The 23,199-nt window shown below is 45.1% G+C and overlaps 1 protein-coding gene across 2 annotated transcripts in view; it reads left to right on the top strand.

The window, feature by feature from the left end:
- The first annotated feature begins 1,263 nt into the window (after positions 1-1,263).
- The window catches only part of LOC141113849 (ABC-type organic anion transporter ABCA8-like), an 85,723-nt gene continuing 63,787 nt past the window's right edge, over positions 1,264-23,199 (top strand). The window contains exons 1-2 of one of the 2 annotated variants that reach the window (XM_073607169.1): positions 1,264-1,561; positions 20,406-20,510. In XM_073607169.1, coding sequence (XP_073463270.1) covers positions 20,406-20,510 — 105 coding nt within the window. In that variant the 5' untranslated portion in view covers positions 1,264-1,561. Of the gene's footprint in view, positions 1,562-19,778; positions 20,511-23,199 lie in introns of those variants that run through there. The other variant, XM_073607168.1, reaches the window with a different exon arrangement.

Below are 23,199 nucleotides of genomic sequence, written 5' to 3'. Positions count from 1 at the left end.
GTCATTGTTGGTGTCATTGAAACTGTGCCCCATTGTGAGGAATTGTCCCCCATCGCTGGTGTCACTGTGAGGAATTGTCCTTCATTGTTGGTGTAATTGGGAGGAATTGTCCCTCATTGTTGGTGTCATTGAGAGGAATTGTCCCTCATTGTTGGTGTCATTGAGAGGAATTGTCCCTCATTGTTGGTGTCATTGAGAGGAATTGTCCCTCATTGTTGGTGTCATTGAGAGGAATTTTGCCTGATCACTGATGTCATTGTTGGTGTCATTGAAACTGTGCCCCATTGTGAGGAATTGTCCCCCATCGCTGGTGTCACTGTGAGGAATTGTCCTTCATTGTTGGTGTCATTGAGAGGAATTGTCCCTCATTGTTGCTGTCATTGAGAGGAATTGTCCCCCATTGTTGGTGTCATTGAGAGGAATTGTGCCGATCACTGATGTCATTGGCCCCATTGTTGGTGTCATTGAATCTGTGCCCATTGTGAGGAATTGTCCCCACTCATTGATGTTATTGTGAGGAATTGCCCGCCATCATTGGTGTCATTGGCAGGAATCGTGCCCCATCACTAATGTCATTGGGTCCCACTGTTGGTGTTATTGAGAGAAACTGTGCCCCGTCGTTGGTGTCATTGTGAGGAATTGTCCCCCATTGTTGGTGTCATTGTGAGTAATTGTCCCCCATCGGTGGTGTCATTGGGAGGAATTGTCCCCCATCAGTGATGTCTTTGTGAGGTATTGTCCCCCATCGGTGGTGTCATTGGGAGAAATTGTGCCCCATCACTGATGTCATTGGGCCCCATTGTTGGTGTCATTGAGGGTTATTTTGCCCCATTGTTGGTGTCAGTGGATGAAATACTGCCCCAAGGGCCAGATAAAAGCAAGCAAAGGGCTACATCTGGCCCCAGGGTCGCAGTTTGGAGACCACAGCTATATACAATAACATGAATTGAAATAAAACTAATTAGAATTATTATACTATAATAAAAATAAAATTTTATGAAAACACAGCTTTGAATAAATAACACTGGTTTGCAAAAATCATTCATAGATCCAGATAGTGGTCAAAGGTTAAGGACCCCCCCCCCATACAGTAATTGGGACAATTGGTATTTGGGTTCTCTCTTATCTTCTGTATCTTGCACAATGCTGACCACAGAGCCAGCCAGTCCTTGTAGATTGTCCAATCTGTGCAAAAGTTCAGATCTTTGGTTTAGTTCCCCCTTTAGGGGGGTTGGGAGGGGGGAGGGGATCCTGACTTCCTCTGCTTTCCATCCATCCAACCATCAGATGAAGAATGTGGATGGGATGGTGGAAGACGGTTCTGGGCTGGAGGTCCACACAATATGAGAATTGTCTCTGATGGATGTTCTCGGCTCACACAAAAATGAGAACAGCGACCCAAGAGAGGATTGTGGGATCTGAGCCAACATCAGACACATCTGTGTCCCGGTCATGTGACTTCCTCAGACTGACGCTGTGCTGGATGAGGAAAAGATAGAACAGATGGTGGTATAGGAGGAACGGGGTGGCCGTTTGTGTGCGATCCTCTCCGACACCCAAGGTAAGTGGATTTCCTGCCCAGGAGATGTTATGCTTTAAAGCACGGGTCTCTAAACTTTTTAAACAAAGGGCCAAAATACTGTTCTTTAGACTTTAGGGGGGCCAGAGTGTGGCCAGTGGGAGTATAAAATGTCCTGGCATTAGTGGGGGTAAACAATGCCCCATCTTGGGAGGAATAGTGCCCAATCATTGGTGTCAGTGGGAGGAATAGTTCCCCATCATTGGTGTTAGTGAAAGGAATAGTGCCCCATTATTGGTGTCAGTTTGAGGAATAGTGCCCCATCACTGATGTCAGTGTAAGGAATAGTGCCCCATCACTGATGTCAGTGTAAGGAATAGTGCCCCATTATTGGTATCAGTTTGAGGAATAGTGCCCCATCACTGATGTCAGTGTAAGGAATAGTGCCCCATTATTGGTGTCAGTGGGAGGAATAGTGCCCCAACATTAGTGTCAGTGGGAGGAATGATGCCCCATCATTGGTGTCAGTGGGGGGAATAGTGCCCCATCATTGGTGTCAGTGGGGGGAATAGTGCCCCATCATCATTGGAGCACAGGTGTGTCAGGAGGAAGGTGTCTCTGAAGCTCCTCCAGGTGATCCGTGTGAGAGGGGAGTGGTGGTGAAATCTCTCCCAGCTCCTTTCTGGGGAAGCCATGGAGGCCAGCAGGGCCTCTCCTACTGGAAGCTCTCAGCCATCTCCTGGGCCGTCGGGTGACATGCCTTCCTCTGTACAAGCCGATCTCTCTGCCCCTGGTGAGGATGAAGGCTCGGAGGCCATTCGGGAGCGAGTGGTGGCCGGGATAAAGGTCCTAAATAGGGAGAGGGACAAGCTTTACAAGCTCAGAGCGGAGCTGAAGCGTCTGCGAAGGCAGTGTGAGGGCTTACACAGCCAGAAGCATAGATCCATGGATCCAGAGGTCCAATTGGCCAAAGTCCGTGTGGACCATCAGGAGACCATTGTGACCATGATGGAATGCAGAGAAGGGCCCTTCAAGGAGAAGTTGCTGATGCTGCAGTGCAGCAAGAGTTACATTTAAAAAATTTCATTTCTGTAGAGGAACTACAGGTGTCAGCACAGCCCATTAACCCTTCTTTAGCTGAGTCCAAAGCTGTTTGCCCCACTGCTGATGAAGACTCTACAGCGCAGCATCAGGAGACAGCTGGTATTGCAGCAGTAACTGTGACCATTCCTGATGGGAAATTGAATATTTCTGTGACAGATAACAATCACCCCAGTACCAGTGTGATGGACAATCGTCCTGCTACAGATTCTGCCAATTCAGTTCAAACAGTTGATAATCATAATAATAATGTACAGACTAATGTGACATCAGTGTGGGCCCTTGGTCCAGATAAGCCTACGTTTGCTCAGGTGGTACGCTCTGCTCCTGGTAGCTCCGCTCCCAAGCGTTTTCCCCTGCAGCCTACCACTTTGAGCACCCCGGGATCTGGTCTTGGGTCTCTGGCTTCTGCTGGGGGTTCCAGACGTAATGTAGTCATTCTGAAATGGGAAGGTGGTGCAGTCCCTACAGCGCGACGTGCCGTAGTGGATTTGATTTTGGAGATGGGTTTTGGGGCAAATGACCTGTATGCCTTTATACATGTAGCTGGGACACGGGATTATACGGTTAGCTTCACCAGGCCAGAGGGTCTTGATCTGTTCTGGGAGCGATATAAGGCTCGGTGCAGGTTGAGACCTGAATGGGAAGGTCTGGCCCCAGTTGCAGTTTCTCAGAGGTCAACAGTAAAAAAGATCACAATTATCCTCACTAATGAGAGTGTTCCTGCTCAGGATCTAGAGGTTTGGTTAAGGAACTATGGGGAGGTTTTGACCAAGCCCAATAAAATCCTTGATGAGCATAACATCTGAACTGGGGGATGGTCAGTAACAGTCAAGTTGGCGTTGGCCAGGGATGGGAATGTTGTCTGTCACCTGCCCTCCTCAGCTTTCATAGGGAGGGATAGGATGACTATTTTCTACCCTGGTCAGCCGAAGCTGTGTCACCGTTGTGGAGAAAAGGGGCATTTGAGCTCCTCCTTTTCAGCCTTGATATGTTCAGTGTGTCGGGGTCAGGGTCATATGGCTAAGGACTGCACCCAGATGATCAGGTGTAACCTGTGCCTGCGCCTTGGTCACCCCTACAGCAGATGTCCTGAAGCCTGGCACAATATGGAGAAGGAGGTAATTGATGACTTGTCAAGGCCTGGACAGGTTAGAGGGTGAGGCCCCTGGTGTATCATCCTCCTCTGCGGTGACTGACTCCCCTGGTCCTGTTCAGGATCCCTCCCCAGTTCCTGTGGCCACCCCTCCTGTGTCTGTAAATATTCCTTCTGTATCTGTCTCTGTGTCCCCCCAGCCTACTGTACCCTCTCCTCTTGTGTCAGAACCTTCCAAGTCTGTGCTCCCCGAGTCAGTTACCCCCCAGGAGTCTACCCCTCCTAAGTCTGACTCAAAGGGAACACCCCCCCCCCCCCCACCAGGACAAATAGCGAGTACTAAAAAGATTGCTTCTTCCTCTGTAAAGAAGTCTTGTGGAAAGACTTCAAAGAAAAAAGTAAGAGATGAGGGCATCTCTGAAGCTGACCTGCAGTACCTGGAGGAGAGATGGAAGGTTGGGAGGCGGAAGAGGCAGGCGGTGGGGACGGGAAGCTCCGGTGGCTGTCTCCAACCGTCATCTAGGTCCTCTAAGTGGGATATTTCCTCATCTGGAGCTTCTTCGGAGCGAACTTATGATTTCGAAATGGAGTTTGAGGCGGCCTCAAGAAAGAGAGAGGCTTCTGGTGATGAGCAGCAGAGGGGAGCTAAGAAGCAATCCACCCAATAACCCAAATGGCGGTTCCCCCTCCGTTAAAAGTGGTGACAATAAATGTCGCCAGCATTAAGTCAGTAAGAGCTCGTTCTACGGCCTTCTTATTGTTCAGCCAATTAGATGCAGAAATGTTACTGGTCTCTTGCTGCTGAGCCTTGCGGCGGTGTGGCGGTATTGTTTAAAACCGGCATGGTAACTGTCCGGCGGGTTATTGAGGTGGAGATTGGGAGATGTATGGTCTTAGACGTCCTTCTTGGGAGGGCAGGACCTGCGCCTAATTCATGTTTATGGGCCGCACACAAAGTGGGACAGGAAGTGCCTTTTTACAAGGATCAAGCCATTTCTTTTTACATCCCGGCAAGTGGTCTTTGGAGGTGACTTTAATACAGTAACTAGGCCCAAGGACAGGAAGGACTTCAAGGACAGGCTGGGATATGATAGCGTTTTTTTAAATAGTATGATTAGTGATGCTGGTCTTGTGGATGTGCACATTAAGCACCTCCCAGATGACACTGGGTTCACCTTTCATCGAGGTAGTAGTCAGAGTAGGATAGATAGGTGTTTTTTTTTTTTTCAAGGAGACCTCTGCTTTCTCACCCCCCGTGGGGCAGGCAGTAGAGTTCTCTAACCACTGTATGTTGTGGTCCTGAATGCTTCAGACGCCCCTCAGAGGGGTAAAGGCATCTGGAGATTGAATTCGACACTACTCAAGGAAGAACATGATAGACAATCCTTTGAGGAATTCTTTCAGGCACAGGTGACCATCCTGGACTTTTGTAGCAGCAAGGCTGAGTGGTGGGAGCTGACCAAAAAGAGGATCGCTAGATTCTTCAGGGGCCTAGCCAATAGAAAGCAGTTTAATATATACATGACCTACCAACATTTACAGAGGAAGCTGGATATTCTTTTCTCGAGAGGAGGATATCCTGGCAGGGCCGTTTTTTCCACTGGGCACGCTGGGCAGTTGCCCAGGGGCCCCACTTGCCTGGAGGGCCCCATCCTGGGCCGACCCTCAGCGCTGCAATCTGCTGCTTAAGTTGACTGACTGCACTGGTTGCTCACTTGCTAGAATCGCCGGCCACCAGCTAGCAACCAGTGACGTCAGTCAGAGGCCGCGGCTGCCCCAGCATTCTTAGCATGCCGCGGCCGCCCCATCGGCTAGTGAACAAGCTCCGCCCACCTCTGCCATGTTCTTCAGACAGCATGGAGAGGGAGCGGAGCGGAAAGACAGCCCTTGATAGCTGGCGCTGCCTTGCTCTGCTGTGAGTGACACACTGTACCGCACCAGGCCGGCGGCCTCAAGTACGTCTAACACTTAAGTAAGTTCAAGTCCTGCATCAGACACAGCCGCTGTCTGTGCCCCTCAAACACAGCCACTGTGCCCATCAAAGCTGCCACTGTGCCATCAAAGCTGCCACTGTGCCCATCAAACACAGCCACTGTGCCCATCAAAGCTGCCACTGTGCCCATCAAACAGCCACTGTGCCGATCAAAAGCTGTGCCCATCAAAAGCTGCCACTGTGCCCATTAAACGCAGCCACTGTTCCCATCAAGCTTGTGTTATATTGTCCAAACGTTGTGTTAATGTTTCAACACTGATTTTGTTGGAAGTACCAATAAATATAGCCTTATTGATAATTTGCATTTTTATTCTCATGCGTGATTGTGTTGACAGGGCCCCAGTGCACTGTATTGCCTGGGGGCCTATAATGCTCTTAAGATGGCCCTGGATCCTGCGGGAATCTCCGAAGTGAAACTCCTTCTCAGGAAGTGTCAATATGACCGGCATGCCTCTTTGGTTCTGGAGAGGGACTATGGGAAGTACCACTCGCCTGACCCTTACCAGAACTGCAAACAAGGTGTAGCTGTTAAAACGGTCGTTGGCCTTAAGGATAGTACAGGTTCCTTGACAAAGTCCAGGTCAGGGATTCTGGAGGTCGTGAGGTCCTTTTATGCCGACCTTCTTGGGAGGAAAGAACTTGACCGTGACAAGATGGAAAGCTTTTTAGATTCTACTCCAGGTCTAAATGGTGGAGATGTTCCATTGGTGAATTTGGCAGAGGAGATCACAGTTGAAGAGGTGATAAGGGCAATTGAACAGCTTGTCATCAAAAAGTCACCTGGACCGGATGGCTTGACGGCTGAGTTTTACAAAGCCTTTAAGTCTATTCTGGCCCCACATTTGGTAGAGGTTTTTAACAGTTGCCTTGCTGAGGGGATGCTTTCCCCTTCCATGAGGCACTTGGCTGTGATTCTTCTTTCAAAAGGTAAAGATCCTTCGATGATTGAGAATTGGCGCTCCATCAGCCTTCTTAATGTCCATAGAAAGATACTGGCAAAGATTTTTTTCTGGCGCCTATCGTCAGTAGCATAGTTTTTGCTTTCTCGCCACCAGCACTGTTCGGTCCAGGGTAGGTGCACCTTCACAGCGGTTTTAGCTGTGCGGGAGGCCTTGGAGCGATGCAGGGCTGCAGGTTGGGGAAGTATTTGCCGACATTGGATCAGGCAAAAGCTTTTGGTCGTGTTAACCATGAGTACCTGTGGTTGCTCCTTAGTAAGTACGGTCTGCCGATGGTTTTGTCGATTGGTTAAAAGTCTTGTATAAGGGGGCAGAAAGCTTTCCTCTTGTTAATGGATGGGTTAGGCAGTCCTTTGGGGTTGGCTCTGTGGTGTGCCAGGGTTGTCCCCTGAGTCCCCTGCTCTATGTGTCTGCAATCGACCCCTTCATCAGGAGGCTAGAGAGCAGCATGTTGTGTGGGGTACCAGTGGGGCTCCCAGGTGAGCCGCCTTTGAGGGTTGTAGCCTATGCGGAAGATGTGTCAGTTGTTGGTTGATTGTCAGTGGGACGGTGAAGCGGAAGAGGTGGTCTCTCTGACATCACGGTATTCTGAAGAATCAGGAAAAGAGTGAAATTTTCTGGATGGGAAAGGAAAGTGAGTGGTTTGATCTCGCGGACACCTTTCCAGTGCCCCAAGAAAGAATTAAGATTCTAGGCATTGAATTTGGACCCGGCGATTATGGCCTCAAAATCTGGGAAGGCAGACTGGAAATTGCCAATACTAAGGTGGTCAGCTGGAAAAGATGGACGTTATCTATGAGGGAAAGGGTTGATCTGATTAAGACATACCTGATTCCGATCTTCTTGTATGTCAGCTTTGTCTGCATCTTGCCAGTGTCTCTCTATGATATGGTCAGTAGTGTGTTCTTCCAGATGTTGTGGGGGAACAGACCGAACCCCATCGAGAGGAATGTCACCTATCTATCTAGGAGGGAGGGTGGCTTAGGTATGGTCAACCGAGTTCTTTTCTTTTCGCTGCTATTTCTCAAGTTTAACATTGTTAATATGCTTGCAGTAGAACCTCCTGGTTCGGTAGGCATATTTAGATCTTGGTTTAGGCCTTTTCTACGACTTTGGGAAGAAGGTGGCCAAGTGAAGAATCTCAGGGGTCATCGTGGTCAGCTACCAGCCTATGTCGTTCCGTGCCTGAAGTTACTGGGGCAGTGGCAATTGTCGGCCGAAGATCTCAGATCGGTTTCAAGGAAAGTCTTTACGAGTCGAGTCTTGAGCGAAGTCTTTCATGACCCACTGGCCTTAAGGGATTGCCCAGGCCCATTTTTGAGGGCAGGGTTAAGACTGATTAATTTGGATAGAGTCCCCCTTAAATTCAGGGATCTGGCCTGGTTGTGCTTCCATGGGAGGCTCTATGTTTGGGGCAATTTGAAATTCTGCAGTGGGATGGATCGTAGCTGTCCTCGGGAGGAGTGTGCAGGTGAGGAGGAGACTATGGACCATTTTCTGCTTCGTTGCCCTTTTAACATAGAGGTGTACAAACAGGTGGGGCGGGCCCTCAGTGTTCCTTTCCTCTCCAGGCTGGGTTATGCTGAGTGGGTGTACGGAGCATTCAATACTGGTGGGGTTTTTTGTTTGGATAGACTTTTTTTAGTTAGCCTAGTAGTCCGTTATTTCACCTGGAACGCACGGAGTCAGGTCAGCACTCGGCATAAAATCCTTTCAACGGCTAGAGAAAGTCATGAATGGAGCTTTATTTCAGAATTCCACTCCCAGTATAGGGAGGTGGAGGACATCATTTCGGCCCACTGGCATGTCTTGCTGATGGATAAAGTTCTTCATTCAGTCTTGCCACATAGACCTAAATTTATTTATAGAAGGTTGCTAAGTTTTGCCGATAAAATAGTGCAGAAAGTACTTGACCCTCCGTCTAGGTTGCCCACTTTCTGGGATAGAAAAGGCTTTTTTAGCTGTAGAAGATGTCGGGCTTGCAGAGAGGTCAACAGGCCTCTTAGGGCTGTGGAAAATTTTATGTCGACTTCTAATGGTAGGGAATTCACTATTGGTGAATTCATCACATGCAATACTTCGCATGTGGTCTATGCTTTGCAATGTCCGTGCGGTCTGATTTATATTGGACGCACAAAAAGGCTTTTGAGAATAAGAATTGCAGAACATATAGCCAATATCAAACTGGGCTTTAAAGACCACAACGTGTCTCTCCATCTTAAACCGAAATGGAGGGGTTCCAATCTGGTCCGTGATCTCTCAAAAAGAGAGACCCAGTGGATATTTTTGGTGGACACTTTATCGCCAAAGGGGTTAAACGTTGACCTAGACATCAATTGTTTTATTAGTGATTCTTAAATTCATTTTTGATTTTTTTTTTTTTTTCTGTAGCAATCTTAACGGTGACAGTGTCTATTATATGAGCAATGATTATCTCTTGAAATAGAGTTTTTTAACTAATGTCAATGTATTTATAATATCAATTATTTTCTATGACCCCCATTATGATGCTTAATCTCTATGTGTGTGATATTTTGTCATTTTCGAATGATATATATATTTTTATTTACGCATAATTTTAAATGCTTTTTAGTTTGTCTTAATCAGTCTAAACTTGACCTACATACCCTGTTATGTGGATGTGTTTTTTAATACATACTGCCCAATGATTTACGCTTGAAAATATCTATTCAATCATAGTTTGCAAGCGTCTATTACACCATTATGATCTTATTATGTTTATTATTGTTTTTTCTTTATAGTGCATGTAACCATGTCTATTTTAATCAACTGCAGCGGCATCCATTTGTTTAATATTTCGTATGCCGGCTGGTGACTTTATAGGCATGTGCTTTGTGTGGGTTTATGAGATGAGCGATCGCTCATGGATCCTGGCACATCGTCATTGTCATTTGAGATGTGCAGTGAGGTTGAGTACGCCCCCCCTTTTTTCCTTGTACTGAGCCGCCGCTGAGTTTCCTGTCTGACGTCGTGCGCCTGACGTCGGGCTGGATGCTCTGTGATTGGTGGTTAGGATTGGGGCGGGCGATATAAACCTCTCAATATGCCGTGTAGCCACGCCCTCTGTCGAAGTCAGGATATGACGAAACGCGTCAGGGCGTGGCTTACACGACGCCGGAAGTGAGGTATGCGCTCCACCACAGCCTGATCCACAACCAGGAAGTGATTCGTTCCCCTGGATACCGAGCCGGCTGATCTTCGGAACGGTGATACGCAATACCTCTATTTGCTTGATTGACTGCTTTTATTTTGTACGTATATTGGTTGAGGGGTGTTTTGTGAAAGATTGTGGGGTTCATCTTAATAAACAGTATTACGCTATGTGCACACTTTCTCTTTTTTGTTATCTATTTGTTTGGAGTTGTGACCCCCCCTGAACCCCCTGGAGTGGTACTGAGAGTGATGTGATAAGGAGATCTTTTTCTCTTGGAGGCTTTTTTAACTTACAGATTTGGTGAGTTTGACCCCCTAGGGGGAGAGTGTCAACACAGGGTGAAATCGTACTGACCGGTGGAAGGCGCACACTGTGATTCAGCTATATTATCACTTATGGACATTTTCCTGGTCACTTCACAGACTTTATACCTCTCTGTTTAATTACTTTTGTGCGTAGTTGGCCGCATGATTTTTACTTTTATGTTTTTGCTCAACAATAGCGCTGTTTGTAGTGTATGTTTACTCGATTTGTTTATATATATACTATTATTTTGCACTAAAATCCTTCCTGTTGAGGTGGTGGTGTATGACATTTTGCATGAGGTGGAGAAGATCCGGGTGCTTGAGAGTAGGGATGAGCTTCGAGTTCGAGTCGAACTCATGTTCGACTCGAACATTGGCTGTTCGAGAGTTCGCCGAACAGCGAACAATTTGGGGTGTTCGCGGCAAATTCGAATGCCACGGAACACCCTTTAAAAGTCTATGGGAGAAATCAAAAGTGCTAATTTTAAAGGCTTATATGCAAGTTATTGTCATAAAAAGTGTTTGGGGGCCTGGGTCCTGCCCCAGGGGACATGGATCAATGCAAAAAAAAGTTTTAAAAACGGCCGTTTTTTCAGGAGCAGTGATTTTAATAATGCTTAAAGTGAAACAATAAAAGTGTAATATCCTTTAAATTTCGTAGCTGGGGGGTGTCTATAGTATGCCTGTAAAGGGGCGCATGTTTCCCGTGTTTAGAACAGTCTGACAGCAAAATGACATTTCGAAGGAAAAAACCCATTTAAAACTACTCGCGGCTATTGCATTGCCGACAATACACATAGAAGTTCATTGATAAAAACGGCATGGGAATTCCCCACAGGGGAACCCCGAACCAAAATTTAAAAAAAAAATGACGTGGGGGGTCCCCCTAAATTCCATACCAGGCCCTTCAGGTCTGGTATGGATATTAAGGGGAACCCCAGCCAAAACTTTTTAAAAAAATGACGTGGGGTTCCCCCTAAATTCCATACCAGAAGGTCTGGTATGGATTTTAAGGGGAACCCCGCGCCAAAAAAAAAAAAAAAAAAAACGGCGTGGGGTCCCCCCAAAAATCCATACCAGACCCTTATCCGAGCACACAACCTGGCAGGCCGCAGGAAAAGAGGGGGGGACGAGAGAGCGCCCCCCCTCCTGAACCGTACCAGGCCACATGCCCTCAACATTGGGAGGGTGTTTGGGGTAGCCCCCCAAAAAACCTTGTCCCCATGTTGATGAGGACAAGGGCCTCATTCCCACAACCCTGGCCGGTGGTTGTTGGGGGTCTGTGGGCGGGGGGGCTTATCGGAATCTGGAAACCTCCCCCCAGATCCCGCCCCCCCCCCCCCTGTGTGAAATGGTAGGGGGTTCTTACCCCTACCATTTCACTAAAAAACTGTCAAAAATGTTAAAAATGACAAGAGACAGTTTTTGACAATTCCTTTATTTAAATGCTTCTTCTATCTTCCTTCATCTTCTTCATCTTCTTCTTCTTCTGGTTCTTCCTCCGGCGTTCTCGTCCAGCATCTCCTATCTTCTTCTCCTCGGGCCGCTCCGCACCCATGGCATGGGGGGAGGCTCACGCTCTTCTCTTCATCTTCTTCATCTCTTCTTCTTTTCTTCTTTTCTTCTCTTCTTCTCTTCTTCTCTTCTTCTCTTCTTCTCTTCTTCTCTTATTCTCTTCTTCTCTTCTTCTCTTCTTCATTTTCTTCTCCGGGCCGCTCCGCATCCATGCTGGCATGGAGGGAGGCTTCCGCTGTGTGACGGCGTCTCCTCGTCTGACGGTTCTTAAATAACGTGGGGCGGGGCCACCCGGTGACCCCTCTGACGCACGGGACATGACGGGACTTCCCTGTGGCATTCCCCGTGATGTCACAGGGAAGTCCCGTCAAGTCACCGTGCGTCAGAGGGGGCGGGGTCACCGGGTGGCCCCGCCCCCGTTATTTAAGAACCATCACACGAGGAGACGCCGTCACACAGCGGGAGCCTCCCTCCATGCCAGCATGGGTGCGGAGCGGCCGGAGAAGAAAATGAAGAAGAAAAGAAGAGAAGAAGAGATGGAGAAGAGCAGGAGCCTCCCCCCATGCCATGGATGCGGAGCGGCCTGAGGAGAAGAAGATAGAAGACGCCGCGGAGGAGATGCTGGACGAGAACGCCGGAGGAAGAACCAGAAGAAGAAGAAGAAGGTGAAGGAAGATAGAAGAAAGAAGAAGCATTTAAATAAAGGAATTGTCAAAAACTGTCTCTTGTCATTTTTAACATTTTTGACAGTTTTTTAGTGAAATGGTAGGGGTAAGTACCCCCTTACCATTTCACACGGGGGGGGGGGCCGGGATCTGGGGGTCCCCTTGTTAAAGGGGGCTTCCAGATTCCGATAAGCCCCCCGCCCGCAGACCCCCACAACCACCGGCCAGGGTTGTGTGGATGAGGCCCTTGTCCTCATCAACATGGGGACAAGGTGTTTTGGGGGGCTACCCCAAAGCACCCTCCCAATGTTGAGGGCATGTGGCCTGGTGCGGTTCAGGAGGGGGGGCCGCACTCTCGTCCCCCCCTCTTTTCCTGCGGCCTGCCAGGTTGTGTGCTCGGATAAGGGTCTGGAATGGATTTTGGGGGGGACCCCACGCCGTTTTTTTTTTTTTTTTTTGGTGCGGGGTTCCCCTTAAAATCCATACCAGACCTGAAGGGCCTGGTATGGAATTTAGGGGGACCCCCCCACGTCATTTTTTTTTTAAATTTTGGTTCGGGGTACCCCTGTGGGCAATTCCCATGCCGTTTTTATCAATGAACTTCTATGTGTATTGTCGGCAATGCAATAGCCGCGAGTAGTTTTAAATGGGTTTTTTCCTTCAAAATGTCATTTTGCTGTCAGACTGTTCTAAACACGGGAAACATGCGCCCCTTTACAGGAATACTATAGACACCCCCCAGCTACGAAATTTAAAGGAATATTACACTTTTATTGTTTCACTTTAAGCATTATTAAAATCACTGCTCCTGAAAAAACGGCCGTTTTTAAAACTTTTTTTTGCATTGATCCATGTCCCCTGGGGCAGGACCCGGGTCCCCAAACACTTTTTATGACAATAACTTGCATATAAGCCTTTAAAATTAGCACTTTTGATTATTCATGTTCGAGTCCCATAGACTTTAATGGTGTTCGTGTGTTCGAATGAACTTTTTTCCTGTTCGCATGTTCTGGTGCGAACCGAACAGGGGGGTGTTCGGCTCATCCCTACTTGAGAGAGACAAGCGGAGTCAGGGGGCTTGGTTGAAGGCGTGGAGGGGTTTCAAGCCTCCCTGACTGCCAGGAGTCTCTTTCCCGGGTGTGGCTGTCTGTCTCTTATCACCCTAGATTATTATTTTTTTTGATTAATTTTTGATAAATGGCTGCGTACATAGGTGATGGGTTGTGCCTCGTAGGCCCTCTCTGCTGCTTTATGTAAACCATTTTCTAAACATGTGTTGGTAATGGATTATGTATATATTGTATATATTCTGAACATGGATGTGTATTCATTTGATATATGAATACTTTCTGTTGAAGATTTGTACTATGGTTTTTGTTTTGTTTTTTGTATAAAATTGGTTGCTTGATTCTTTTCAATAAAAGATCAATAGTGCCTCATCATTGGTGTCAGTGGGAGGAATAGTGCCCCATCATTGGTGTCAGTGAAAGGAATAGTGCCCCATCATTGGTATTAGTGAAAGGAATAGTACTCCATCATTGGTGTCAGTGAAAGGAATAGTGCCCCATCATTGGTATTAGTGAAAGGAATAGTACTCCATCATTGGTGTCAGTGAAAGGAATAGTGCCCTGTCATTGTTGTCAGTGGGAGGAATAGTGCCCCATCATTGGTGTCAGTGGGAGGAAAAAGTGCCCTATCATTGGTGTCAGTGGGAGAAATAGTGCCCCCCCCCCCCCCGTGCCGGAGTTTGGAGACCCCTTCTTTAATAAAGGCTGCTACTGTTATCAGGCTGTGCAATGACTCTTCCAACCAATTACAGCATTTTGGAAATTACTATTATTACTATAATTATAGAAGATTTATATAGCACAGCGCTCTAGAATCTAAAGGTAGACCGTACATTTACAGTACATTGAAATACAAGAGGGTTAGGAGGGTCCTGCTCATAAGAGCTTACAATCTAATAGTGGGGCAATAATGTAACATTGTATAGAACATCGTCCTATGTCTGTGTCATCTGGGTCATCCTGGGCACTAACAGCATGTGGGAACTTTTTTTTTAGTTTCGGATGGAGTGGGGAAGTATTAGAACCCCTGTCATGCTTTTACTGCTATCCAGCAGCACCCCTTTAAGGGGTTTCACCTCACTTCCTGTCTTGGTGACAACATTTTAACCACTTGACCTCCAGAAGGTTTTACCCCCCTTCAGGGTGACAACCCTGCTGTGCGATTTCACTGCAGAATGAATAACGTTGTCAGCCTGTTACAGGAAGTGGAACAATGATGTATCCACTGGCAGGATCAGCATGGAATAACACTGTCCTATGGGGGAGGGGCTCCTGTGTTCTCATTACTGACTGGCTGCATCGCACACACTATATTACCAAAAGTATTGTGCCGCCTGCCTTTACACACACGTGAGCTTTAATGGCATCCCAGTCTTAGTCTGTAGGGTTCAATATTGAGTTGGCCCACCCTTTGCAGCTATAACAGCTTCAACTATTCTGGGAAGGCCGTCCACAAGGTTTAGGAGGGTGTCTATGGGAATGTTTGACCATTCTTCCAGAAGCCCATTTGTGAGACCCGGCTCGCAGTCTCCGCTTAAATTCATCCCAAAGATGTTCTATCGGGCTGAGGTCAGGACTCTGTGCAGGCCAGTCAAGTTCCTCCACCCCAAACTCGCTCATCCATGTCTTTATAGACCTTGCTTTGTGCACTGGTGCGCAGTCATGTTGGAACAGGAAGGGCCATCCCCAAACTGTTCCCACAAAGTTGGGAGCATGAAATTGTCCAAAATGTCTTGGTATGTTGACACCTTAAGAGTTCCCTTCACTGGAACTAAGGGGCCGAGCCCAACCCCTGAAAAACAACCCCACACCATAATTCCCCCTCCGCCAAATGATTTGGACCAGTGCACAAAGCAAGGTCCATAAATACATGAATGAGCGAGTTTGGGGTGGAAGAACTTCACTGGCCTGCACAGAGTCCTGATCTCAACCCGACAGAACACCTTTGGGGTGAATTAGATTGGTAACTGCGAGCCAGGTCTTCTCGTCCAAATCTGCTTGTGAAAGAATGGTGAAACCTTCCCATAGACACACTCCTAAACCTTGTGGACGGCCTTCCCAGAAGAGTTGAAGATGTTATAGCTGCAAAGGGTGGGCCAACTCAATATTGAACTCTACGGGCTGAGACTGGGATTAAAGTTCATGTTCGTGTAAAGGCAGGTGTCCCAATACTTTTGGTAATATTGTGTATGTCATTCTGGTCATAGTTACACTTTAAAGGGCCAGTCCACTGACAGCAGATATTCCAGTGTGTGGTGGATTCCCGGTGATTTCTTCTCCCTCTCGGGGGGCCCTTCTGGTGTTTCGCAGAGCTCTGCATTCATTGGAACTTCTCTGTTACATTGAGTACATTGTTCTGGTTGCTGAGAGAAGTGCGGAGAGTAACATCTGTGTGACATTCCTGGGAAGTTACTCTACTCCAGTTTCTGGAGAATTTCTTGTTTTTCTAGGCAGTGAAACTCCTTGTGGCATTGCAGAGTTACATAATGAACGGAACTTATTATTGAAAATAATAAGCCTCAGGATCATTAAACAGAATGCAACAAAAGATTAAAAGACAACTACAAAAAGCTACAAATAAAAACAATAAAAAGATACCACAATAAAAAAAGCTACAAAAAAAAACAACAAGAGCTAAGATAGCAGTGTGCTGTTATATTCATTCACACCTGTTCCTACGGCTCCTGCTGTTTCTATGTTTAGGGACTTAGTCTTGAAGGACTTGGCGAAACTTCCCAAGAAAAAAAACATTTGATTGATCTTTCTCCATGGAGGGTTTTAAATCACTCTGTGGGAGAAAAGATTTGGTGGTCCGCCCTGCAGACAAAGAGGGCGGCATCGTAGTTCAAGATCGTCTAGATTACGTTAATGAGATGTACCGGATACTTAATGTGATATTTAATGTGATATTTATAGGGAATTACCTAACAATCCTACTTCAGTATTTAAAAAAGAATTGGACCAGTTGATCTTAAAGGGTTTTAACTCACATATTTTAAATAATAAAGAGAGAGCATACCTTATACCTATTGCACCTAGGGTTCCAATCCTAGGAAGGATCCATAAGGATTCTTCCCACCCACCCGGCCGCCCAATCATAAGTGGCATCGATTCTGTTACTTCTCGAATTGGTTGCTATGTTGATTTCTACCTCCAGCCCATGATCAAACGCATTCCTTCATATTTGAAGGACACTACTGACACTCTTAGGCTTTTGGAGAATGTTGTGGTACAGGATGACCTCATAATGGCCACTGCTGATGTGGCGTCCCTGTACACCTGTATTCCCCATGATAGAGGTATAGAGGCTGTTACACATTTCTTCCAACGCAAGGATTCTCTCACTGACCTACAGAAGGATTTTATAGTAGAATTATTAGAATTCACTACCACACACAATTACTTCTGGTTCGACCAGAAGTTTTTTCTGCAACAAAAAGGCGTCGCGATGGGGGCTAAATTTGCCCCCAGCCTCGCTAATCTTTTCATAGCCAAATGGGAGGAGGATGTCATCTATTCTGAACACAGACCTTCCCTTGTTCTGTGGGCCAGATATATAGACGACATCCTCCTCCTATGGAAGGGCACCCCAGAATCTCTTCAGGATTTCTTTGCCATTCTTAATGGTATTGATCGTGGCATTTCATTATCATATGAGTTCAGTTCCTCCAAGATACACTTTTTAGTCTTGAGATTGAAATCTGCTCAGTACAATTTAAATTTCAGACTTGTTTTAAAAGCACAGACCGCAACAGCTTTATTCCCACTGATAGTTGTCACCACCGATCGTGGCTCAAGTCTGTCCCCCACAGCCAATTTCTTAGGCTGCGTAGAAATTGCACTGAGGTTGATACATATCTAGCTCAAGCGTCTACTCTTAAACAGAGGTTTATTGAAAAGGGATATGGTGAACCATCACTCAATCTTGAAATACAACAGCTGGCAACGATAAATAAATGCTCCCTTCTCATACCCAAACCTCCACGTGAATCTGACGATTCATTTAAGTTTTCCATGCTTACCACATTTTCAACTCAGCATAAGGAGGTCTTGAATATTATCAATCAATATTGGGGTGTCCTCAGACATGACCATGTCTTGGAAACATTGCTCCCTGAACGTCCTAAGGTCATCTTTAGGGGTGCACCTACACTTAGAGCTACTATTGCTCCGAATATTATCAATCCTCCAACACGTCCTTTTTTCCATAATATTGTTGGATACTTTCCTTGCAAAAAATGTGTAGTCTGTCAACATAATGTTAATGGGAGACGTAAAAGTTTAGATTTTAAATCTAATGCTACTAATAAAATATACCCTATCAAATCATTTTATACTTGTGCTACTACACATGTAGTATACATGATCACTTGCCTTTGCGGGAAGCAATACGTAGGACGCACTATCCGTGCTTTTTCCGTAAGGGTAGGTGAACACATTGCAAGAATCAAAGGTGGTGACATTAAACATAATCTACCTAGACACTACAGAAAACATCATGGCCGAGATCCAAAAGGTTCTCAATTTGTCATTATTGACAAATATACCCCCCATGGAGAGGGGGTGCTAAAACTAGGGGGGTTTCCCATTTGGAAACCTACTGGATATATAAGCTTCAGACTTACTCCCCCTTCGGTCTCAATATAGAGTGGAATATTAATGCTTTTATTAAAGTTAACTCATCCATTAAATTAAATTTTTTTATTTTTTATGATACATTGTATCTTATGTGCATTTTGTACTTTTGCATATACATGCCACTGTATGCGTTTATTATGTACCACTATATTGGCAACCAATGTGAGTACCAGCTCTGAGTATTTAGAACATTTTATATTTTTATAGAACATTTCTCATATTTTTTGTTTGTCACATTTTATTTAATATCTCCTTATTTATTCTGGAGATATTATTCGGCCTTCTTACCAGATGGCTGTCACCGTTTTTATTTTATTCGGGAAAAGTTTTTCCTTTTTTTCACATATCTAATCATTAAATATGCTTTTCATTTATATTCATTAATTACATCTAACATATTATTAATGTTTATTTTATATTTTTACTTTATTTAAGCCCCCAGTAATGTCTTTTACATCCCTATGCCTTTTCTCAACATAGTCTGCTATTATACTATATATATATATATATATATCACTTCCTGTTTTGGTTTATCACAATGAGGCTTGGAACACAGGCGGCCGCGCCATCTTGCCTCATACCCCGGAAGTGATCTAAACAATAGGCTGGTTTTACTTCCTTGTTTCCAAAGTGAGACTTGACCCTCAAGCGGTGACGCCATCTTGTCTGAAACAGGAAGTAAGTGCAGATTAGCTGTAATGGAACACCAGAGCTGTTGCTCATTTGGGGGCTTATTCATCTATATAGATATAGACAGTGATTGTGGGTGACCAGCACCCCAGATGATGCCTGTTTAGGCGAAACGCATCGGGATTTCTTGCTGGTCCACAGTTATTGTCTCGTTTTCAAGCGCTTTTATTCCTATTGGCAAATGTAAATGTAATACCTATGATTTTATCTGGAATAAATATCCTATACAGTATTAGGCTATGTGCCCTATCTCTTTCCTTTATCTATGGTTTGGCTGATTTGCATCTGCATGTAAGCTGTGTCTACTCTGCTGAATTCAACGGAACGTCCATCCAGACGCTGTATTCCATACATTGAATTGGTGCCTCATTGGTTACCTTCCAAGCTTGATTGGCTTGTCAGGTGTACACCTGTACAAGTCCAAACTTTCTAGACTAGTACTTTCAGTGGTGGTCTTTTCATGGTTATTCACCATTCACTTTGAAGTCTGCTCAAGATTTTAATGATCGTCACATGCTTGTTTTGGATCTCTCACCACAGGGATTCACCATTATATGTGGTCCCTTTTCATCTCATATGGACATTTTATTTTATTGATCCTTATACTGGTCATATGTCACTTTATTTACTGTACATTTATGTCACTGTTCACATATTATTTCACTTCTTTTATTGTGATGCTGTTGATGCTTCTACATCTCATTTATGTAGGTAACCTTTTACGATTTATATGTGAAATACAAAACCGCATGTGTGTATGTGCCTTAAAACTTCAATAAACTGTATTGATCAAAAAAGAAAAAAAAAAAGTTACAAAAAAAGATTAAAAAAATAAATAAATAAATAAAGCGATACACCAACAAAAGATACAAAAAACAATAAAAAGATAACAAAAAAATTAGATACAAAAAAGATAATAGAAAAAAAACAAAAACAGTAATAAAAATTACAACAAAAAGTTAATACACCAAAAACTGATACAAAAAAAAAATAATAATACAAAAAATAAGAGACAAAAAAACAACAAAAAGATAAAAAAAAATGATAACAAAAAATAAGATACAAAAAAAAATAGAAAAAAACAACAAAAAGTTTTAAAAAAGTAATAAAAAGATAGAAAAAAACAACAAGAAGTTACTGCTACAACAAAAGATACAAAAAAACAAAACAAGAAAAAGATTAAAAAAAAAAAATAAGATACAAAAAATATTTTAAAAAAACCAACAGCAGCAAAAGGCTTAAAAAAAGTAATAAAAAGATACAAAAAAACAACAAGTTACTTCTACAACAAAAAGATACAAAAAAAACATCAAAATAATACACAAAATAAGAGACAAAAAACAACAACAAAAAAGATTAAAAACAATAAAAAGATACAACAAAAGATACAAAAAAAAACAACAAACAGTTAAAAAAAGTAATATAAAGATAGAAAAAAACAACAAGTTACTACAACAAAAAAGATACAAAAAAAACACAACAAAATAAGAGACAAAAAACAACAAAAAGATTTAAAAAAAAATACAAAGATACAACAACAAAAAAGATACAAAAAAAACAACAAAAATTTAAAAAACAATACAAAAAACAACAACAATAAAGATACATCAATAACAAACAAGTTAAAAAAACAACAACAAGGAGTATTTCTAAAGTTATAATTGGTGATGTTTGTCTTTCAGATGACCGCGGGGACAGGGAGGGAGGCCAGCCTCGTCCAGCAGACCTTTGCTCTACTGCGGAAGAATATTCTGGTACAATGGAGGCGCCTGGGAAATGTAGTGCTGGTAAGTGAACCGTGACTGGGGGGAAGCGACCTTAAATGAGAGAACAATGTAAGTTGCTTATGACCTTTCCTTTCCTACAAAAAATTTGCAGGGAGCTAAAGCATTAAAGTGCAACTTCAGCCAAAACTTTATTTTAGTTCCAGTAGAATTGATAAGATAAAGCTTCTATCAAGTCTTTTTTTTTTTTTTGTTAGTGAGAGTTTCACTTACTTCCTCTTTGTATATAATTTTGTCAGTGGCAGCCGGTGGTAATCTTTTTTTTTTTTTTGGGGGGGGGGCGACAAACAGTTGCAGCACCCCCCCCCCAGTCGGTCAGGTCTGGAGCACTTACCCCATCTTCGTTGGGCAGTGTTTCTCCCAGGCTTCCCCTGCTCGGCGGCGGCTACCCCTTCCCCTGCTCTCCAGGTCATCACGGCTGCTTCCATTTCCTCCCAACGGCCAATCGGGACTCTTTTCTTTTCAGCCAATCGGAAAACAGGTCTCAGACCCGCTTCTGATTGGCCGGATTGAGGATCAGTGTTTCAACAGCAAATATTTTTCGCTGTTGTATCACCTGGATGGGCTCGTAGCACAGTGCTCTGTGACCTGAGCCCACCCTATTTTGAAGCCTATTAGAGCCTCTGGCTCTAATCAGGTGCTTCAAAAAAACCCAGCCTCTGTAATTCCTGCGCTTGGCGTCCTGAATGGGGCCGGACGCATTAATAGGGGGTGGCGGCCGTGGATAGGAGGCCGTGGACGGACGCCACTGGGTTTTGTTGCTGTCTCTGACCCTCACCATTTCCACCCATGTGACACCCAGTCTCCTGGACAAGACGTTGTCAATATTTCCCCTATGGGGACACAGGAATAAACATCTTTTGCCCACCACTGCTACGGTTTGATGTTCTATATGGTCCAAATCCTTTGTGTAAATCTCTTCCCTTTTTATACATAAAAGGTTTCGAATCAACATAATCATTGATTTTATACAAGCAGCCCTGATGAAGGGTGGAATGGACCCGAAACATGTTGGCTTTCCACCTCTATGATAAACACACTAGTGATTAAAAATGATCTGCCAGCCTTTTGCTAGTGCAGTTTTAGCTTGAGCACTCATTATATTGATTTTTAATTCAAGCCATAAAAACCCAACAGAGGTTCCAACTAGGGCTGCAACGATACCAGTATGGTTATCGGTGCCGATACTAGGCATTTGCACGGGTATCGGTACTCATGCAAATGTACTGATTCCCGAAACCGATACCTTCTGGCTTCTTTTTTTTTTTTTTTCAGCTGTCAACGGGATTTTCCCGCTAACAGCTGAAATGTAAAGAAAAGAATGCCAGCAATTACTGCTTGTTAGGGACGCGGCGGCTCCACTCCATAACAACCAATGACATTTCAGCCACCGGCCACAAAGGTGACACCATTAGGTAGCACTGTGTTAGGTTTGGAGAGGGGGAGCCGTGCCAATGCTCATAGACCGATGTTCTGCCGAGAAAGTTCCCCCCGGCGTATAAGGACCCCCCTGTACTGCGCAGGCATAGCGCTTGTGCAGTACGAGGCAGCGGAAATAGCCGAAGGCGAATAGTTGTAAATGAGCTGTACATGGCACCTGTAAGAGGGCTTCGCTCTGCACTTTATTATTCTACCTCTAGGTCCACTTGGATGGTGGGGCTTGAACCTGGACTCAGGGCGCAGGCGCCGTGTACAGCTGACTGAAGGTTTTCAGCTTCGGCTATTTTCGGTGGCTCCTTAGTCGTTCGTACTGCGCAAGCGCTGCGCCTGCGCAGTACAGGGGGGGTCCTTATCCGCCAGGGGAACTTTCTCGGCAAGACACCGGCCGTACATGAATAGGCAGTGGAGAACTACAGCTCCCACCATGCTGTGCGGGCCTCACGCTGTGAGAGATCTTCCTAGTTATTGAGCAAGCGGAATGAGGGGAGACCCTCCTTGGAGCTCTGTCATTGCTGGCCTTGACTGCTGTAGTGGGGCTATGAAACTGAGCCCGGAGTGTGGTCCAGGGTGAGGGCAGTGCTGGCAGAGATGGGGCAGGACAGGACAGCAATGTCTCCCCAGACTCTGGAGCTCCTCCAGCATCAAAGAGCGCTGGAGCTGCTGGTCATTAACTTTTCTGCTCAACCTCACCATCTGGCTCTACAGGCTTCTGCATGAGAATTGAGGGGCCATGGTGTTTGGTGAGTGCATGGGCCGGCACTGTAAGGGTTAAACCTGGGGGTGGTGAAATTGACAGGAAAGAGAAGTCCTCTGCTGTATACTCATTACCCCTCATCACCCCTGTGCTCTCTACCTCCTCTTCCTAAGCGATAGGTATCGGTAATTGGTATCAGTACTCGTACTCGGTGTTAAAAAAATGGTATCGGTGCATCCCTAGTTCCAACCCATCGCCTATCTGTCCAAAACTAAATAAAACAGTTTGTCTGGAGTTCAGCTTTAATGATTCAGAGAACCCATCCCATGTCCCCCGGGAGTATGGATTACTCTGGCTGAGAGCCCCTTAATCTAACCCAGGGGTCTCCAAACTTCCTAAGCAAAGGGCCAGCTTATTGTCCTTCAGGCTTTAGGGGGCCATACTGTGGCTAGTGGGGGGGACACAATGCTGCATTGTTGGTTTTAATGGAAAGAATGGTGCCCCATCCTTGGTGTCAGTGGGAGGAATAGTAACCTATCATTGGTGTCAGTGAAAAGA

Source organism: Aquarana catesbeiana, linkage group LG12 (assembly GCF_042186555.1).
Source record: "Aquarana catesbeiana isolate 2022-GZ linkage group LG12, ASM4218655v1, whole genome shotgun sequence".
Classification (NCBI taxonomy): Eukaryota; Metazoa; Chordata; class Amphibia; order Anura; family Ranidae; genus Aquarana; species Aquarana catesbeiana.
Note: the sequence above shows the minus strand (reverse complement) of the source record. Positions and strands in the feature narration are given on the sequence as shown.